The sequence below is a fragment of the Rhizophagus irregularis genome, chromosome 1 (assembly GCF_026210795.1).
Source record: "Rhizophagus irregularis chromosome 1, complete sequence".
Taxonomy (NCBI): Eukaryota; Fungi; Glomeromycota; class Glomeromycetes; order Glomerales; family Glomeraceae; genus Rhizophagus; species Rhizophagus irregularis.
The window spans coordinates 1,010,407-1,016,684 of NC_089429.1; the positions used below are offsets into that span (position 1 = coordinate 1,010,407).

A 6,278-nucleotide genomic window follows, 5' to 3' on the forward strand; every position below is an offset into this window, starting at 1 on the left:
TAATATTAGTTGCATTTATATGAATTTAATTTTAATAATATTTTACTAAATTATTAAATCAAATATAAAAATAAAAAAAAATCCTTAGTATCATGTGATTATAATTAGCCAATAATATAAATTAATTCTTATTATTTAAAATAATGACGTAAGTTGTAATAAGTGTTTTAAAGTTAATACAGCTACAAAAAAATAAAATTTTATGAAAATTAATATTCAAGTGCTTTTAACCTGCCTGAACAACTTTCAATTAATAAATAAAGTTGATTTCATTTGTCCAAAGTGGAGATATTACGCTCTAAATTAAAGAAAAAGAAAAGAGAGTTAATATCATCAACAAAAATGCAATCTTCTATAAGCACTACACCTACATTCATGAAAATTAATATTCAAGTGGTTTCAACCTGCCTGAACAACTTTCAATTAATAAATGAAGTTGATTTCATTTGTCCAAAGTGGAGATATTACGCTCTAAATTAAAAAAAAATAGAAAAGAGAGTTAATATCATCAAGAAAAATGCAATCTTCTTTAAGCACTACACCTACATTCATGAAAATTAATATTCAAGTGCTTTTAATCTGCCTGAACAACTTTCAATTAATAAATGAAGTTGATTTCATTTGTTCAAAGTGGAGATATTACGCTTTAAATTAAAAAAATAGAAAAGAGAGTTAATATCATTAACAAAAATGCAATCTTCTCTAAGCACTACACCTACATTCATGAAAATTAATATTCAAGTGGTTTCAACCTGCCTGAACAACTTTCAATTAATAAATAAAGTTGATTTCATTTGTCCAAAGTGGAGATATTACGCTCTAAATTAAAAAATAGAAAAGAGAGTTAATATCATCAACAAAAATGCAATTTTCTCTAAGAACTACACCTACATTCATGAAAATTAATATTCAAGTGGTTTCAACCTGCCTGAACAACTTTCAATTAATAAATGAAGTTGATTTCATTTGTCCAAAGTGGAGATATTACGCTCTAAATTAAAAAAAAATAGAAAAAAGAGTTAATATTATCAAGAAAAATGCAATCTTCTTTAAGCACTACACCTACATTCATGAAAATTAATATTCAAGTGGTTTCAACCTGCCTGAACAACTTTCAATTAATAAATGAAGTTGATTTCATTTGTCCAAAGTGGAGATATTATGTTCTAAATTAAAAAATAGAAAAGAGAGTTAATATCATCAACAAAAATGCAATCTTCTCTAAGCACTACACCTACATTCATGAAAATTAATATTCAAGTGGTTTTAACCTGCCTGAACAACTTTTAATTAATAAATAAAGTTAATTTCATTTGTCCAAAGTGAAGATTATAATGTATTTGGAAAAGAAGTTTAATTTAAAAAAATTTTATATAAAAAAAAGAAAATTAAGAACTGAGTTGACAAAAATTTGAAATAACATGAATTTTAAATTAATTCTTTCATTAATTATAAATTCAAGTAGTTTAAAATAAAAATAGTAAGAAAAAATATTTTTTATGAAATATCACATTATTTTCTAAAAGAAAGTCTTATAAATTTAATTTGTAATTATGTAATATCCAAATATTTAATCTTACAAATAGAAAAAAATGTAAAAAAAATTTATGATGTTTTATAAAAAAAGAAAAAATTTTAAATTTTTGAAAAAAAATTTCGTCTAACACTTTTATCACAAGATCTGCATGATCATCTACACGTTTTAATTTTTTTAACGAAAAAAAGAAATATATTTGAATATTTTATTTCTTTGAAAATCAATAACGATCAACAAAATTAAATACAAATATAAAACTTATTGCTTGATGCCGCAAGTTAATATGTAGTAAAAGTGGCACAAAAATGAATATTTTGTAATTTTATTCTAATGATATCAAAGAAGCAATATTGCAATATTGCAATATTGCAATAACAACGTCTATAGCTATATAGCTATAGTATAAGATTCAACTACGAAGTTCACATGGTGCATTCCCAAAAAGATGAAAATCTGCATGAAGATCAGAGGACAAACTACAAATTAAGCGAAAAAGTGAATGAATAAGGAAGGTCATGCAGGATGATCACCACTTCAAAATCATACTATCGCCAAATATAAAAAAAATTGATGTATTCAAGACCATTTTTACTGCGGAATTTTTAAAGGAAAAAGTTCAATTTTAAGAGTAAGTTTATTAAGTTTTAACTTGTTCGAGATGTCAGGGTCGCAACCTAGGGTCCACGCCACTCAGTCAAGTACAAGACAGCAACAAGATAAAGAAGTTAACAAACCAGGACAACAGCAAACTCTTCAAGACTTGATACATAAACCAGTCTTCAATATCAATCCTATTATTCAGGATTGGCAACCTGCAAGTTCTCGTAAAACTAAAAGAAAAGATAAAGAAAAACAAGTTGAACAAAAACAACAGAAAAAACAACCTCGTTTGTCTTTTAGGCAACATAAATCTACTGAAAAAACTACTGATGATATGGATATTAGTCAAGATACTTTTGCTTCTTCATCTGAAAGCGGTGGCGCAGCAAAATCCAATACAGATAATCAAGTAACACCAGAAAATCTAGATGCACCAATTGATGGTGAAAAAAATGATGAAATGATCGTCGACAATGGAAAAATTGATAATCAAACAGATGATCAATCTTTTAATAAGGATAATCAGAAAAATGGTGATACTAATGACATAATTAGTGATAATCATTCAGAAATTTTTAATAAGGCTAAACCTATTTTAGTTAAAATCAAAAAAGATTCTATTCCAGGAAATAATATTATTCAAAAAAAGTTTAATTTGAGAAAACAACTAGCTGGAATTAATGTTACCCTGGCCGGGGGAGTTATCTTAAATAAGAAAGAACCCGAATTTATCATTTTACCAATCATGAAAAATGATTATGATAAAATTATTAATCTAGAAATTGATATTATTGATGATGAACAGTCACATGAAAATGGTGAAGATGCAGAGTCGAGTACTAATAGTAAGGTTAAGGAAATAATAAAATTTACACCATATCAAAAAACTAAAAAAGTTTTTACTGAAGAAGAAATTAAAGATAGAAATTGTAGAACGATTAAAGTTATAAATATTCCAATTGAAATTCCTAATTATCAAATTAGAGCTGTATTTAACAAATATGGTGAAATAGAAGAAAATGGCTTTTATACCAGAATTAGAAATTTATATATTCAAGCTTTCATTACATATAAAAAAGAAGAAAGTCTACAAAAATTTTACAAAGGCATATGGTCAGAATGGATTGGAAAACATCAAGTACTTATTGTGCCAAAAATTTTGTCAGAAGATGAAATAGAAAAAAGATCAATGTATACAGTTAAATTAACTGGATTACCATGGAATTCAACTGCTTATGATATACATGAAGCTTTAGAAGTTAACAATCCTAAGTATATTTTTATACCACGTAATCCAAATAATAATAAACCATTGAATTATGCAATAGTTTATTATGAAAATGATGAAGATATAGGTATTGCAGCAGAAAGAAATATTATTTTTTGTAATAGAACGCTTCATTGGGGAACTCCAGGTGAAAAATCATGCCATAGATGTGGTTCCTTTAATCATTTAATTAGTAAGTGTGATATTGAACCATCTGCTAAACCACGTGTAATGAATAGAAAGCAAAAGCTTAAGGAGTTTCGTCAAGAAAATAACAAGAAGTTTAAAAAAGGCAGTTATGCAAATGTAACAAAACAAATTTCATTTGAAAAACGTCAGCAAAGTAATAATTCAAATAATTATTCTAAATATAATAATGGAAATATCAATAGATATTGGAATAAAAATATTTCACGTGATAGAAATAATAACGTTAATGAAAAGTCACTTGATCAAGGAATTTTCACGCAAATTAAACAACTTAATGAGAATTTGAATAAATTAGCTAATGATTTCAAAAAAATCCAACAAGAAAACTATCGTATTAAATCTGAATTTTATAAATATAAAGAAAACAAGTCTACAACAAGTTCAGGAAAAAATATTAAAGTCAATCAAGATAGAAGTACAATCGCCTTACAAAATGAGAATAACAAAAGATCAAGAGTTGATAATGAACAACTTGAAGCCTCAGGATCTTCAGATATAGAAAATAGTTTAAACAAACAAAATAATGAAATTAATAGATTCGGTGATGCTTTATCAACTATGAGTAAAAATATCTCAAAAATTATGGAATATTTTACTTCTGACAATAATAATGACGTTAATAATTTTCAAGGGGATAAAATTATTGACAATAATGAATCCCATGAGGATTAAATACCCCTTTAAATATTATTTTTAATGATGAACAATAAAAAAACACATTCTTTTAAGAAAAAACATTATAATAATCCTTCCCCTGTTAATCAAAAATCACGTTCAAATTTAAATAATCAACAAATTTATCGTCTGAAAACACGTCAACGACTCAATTTATCAGATATAATTAAAATAGCTTCATTGAATATTAAAGGTATAACTGATGTTAAAAAACAATTCTTAATTGATATATTAGGTGAATATAATATAACTATTTTGGGTCTATCAGAAACTAATATATCAAACAAAATGGCAAAACATTCTTTTAATTTTTATAGAAATAATTATATTACTTATTTTGCAAATGAGGAAACTAATTATAGGGGAAATGGTGTAGGTCTTATTATTAAGAAAAATTATGCACGGCATATAGTCAATTATGATAGCTTCAAAGGAAGAATTATATATGTTGATTTTATTTTTAGTGGAAATAAAAAAATGAGAATCATTAATTATTATGGAAAATCTGGACGAGTTACTTTAGACAATTTTAATCAAGAAGTTAAAATTTATTTTGATAAAATCAAAGAATTGGTTAGAGAAAGTAAAGCACAAAATGCAGAAATTATTCTTCTTGGTGATTTTAATCTTCATTATGAAAAATATCTGGATGATAAAAATAATAATCGTAAAATGAAAAAAGAATATAAACTTTTTGAATGGATTGAAGATGAACAAAATTTTTATGATCCTTTCTATATCATGTTCGATAATTTATCACAACATTCCTTAAATACTTTCTATCCTTTTAATACAAATCAAAATCCTTCTAGAATAGATTACATTTGGGTAACAGAAAATTTATTTTCAGAAACACAAGAATGCAAAATTGTTAATACAACAACAATTAATACTGATCATAGAATGTTAGTGTATTCAATATGGTCAGAAGATTTGATTGGAAATATTGCTAATATCAAACGGAAGGAAGGATTTAAAGAAGTTTATAAGTATGATAAAATGGATGGAGAGCAATGGGAATTATTTCAGAATGATCTTAATAAATACATTTCAAATTCAGAAATTTTAAATTTAATTTTAACGATAAAAATAATATTAATCATATATGGGATAAGATCAAAAAAGGTCTTGTTCAAGCTAGTAAAAATTGTATTCCAATAGAAAAAATCAAATTAACTAAAAGTCAAGTCAACCCAATGAAAATATCTAATGCATATAAAGTAATGAAATTTTTAATAAATTTCAGACGTTCAATTAAAGATTCAAGAAAAAGAAATCATGTGATCAGAAATTGGATTACATATAGAAAAAAATTATTGGAAATTGGAAGAGAAAAAAGTGATTATTGTTGGAATAAAATTCCTAAGGATGATAAAAGTGTCAAGGAAATTTTTGAAGAAATAAAAAATTTATATCAAATTTATTTAATCCTATATAATCACGATCTTTTACAATTCAAAGAAGAAAAAAATTAAACTAGCAATTGACCAACGCTGTGAAGATTTATTAGAAAATCAAAAACATATGATTAATAGTGTAATGGAACGTGAAATTAAATCCATTGTATTAGACAGAGTTCTAATTAAAGAAAATAATGAAGATAAATTAATCACTGATGAAGAAAAAATAAAAGATATTGTAAATGATCATTTTCAAAATATTGCAGGATCAACAAACCAACCTAAGATTTTATCAGAATATTGGGCAAAATTTTATTTTCCTCAAGATGAAATTAATGATAAAATTTATAAAGATTTGATGGTAGAGCCTACAAATGATGAATTGAATGAAGCTTTAAATAAATTATCAAATAATAAAGCTTCTGGACCTACAGGTATTAGTAATGAAATGTTGAAACACGCATCTCCAGAATTTAAAGAAATTATTAGAAAATTAATTATTTTAATTTTTAATAATCAAGAGATACCATTAGAATGGAAATATGCTAATGTTTATCCTATACCGAAACCAAAGCCATGGGGTTGTCAA

General features: G+C 25.2%; 1 protein-coding gene across 1 annotated transcript; it reads left to right on the forward strand.

Moving 5' to 3' along the window:
• Positions 1-2,195: 2,195 nt before the first annotated feature.
• OCT59_000174 (uncharacterized protein) lies at positions 2,196-4,286 on the forward strand (the record flags this gene model as incomplete). The annotated part of the gene is made up of 1 exon (XM_066138642.1): positions 2,196-4,286. The coding sequence occupies one exon, from the start codon at positions 2,196-2,198 to the stop codon at positions 4,284-4,286; it is 2,091 nt and encodes a 696-aa protein (XP_065988120.1).
• Between the last annotated feature and the right edge of the window lie 1,992 nt (positions 4,287-6,278).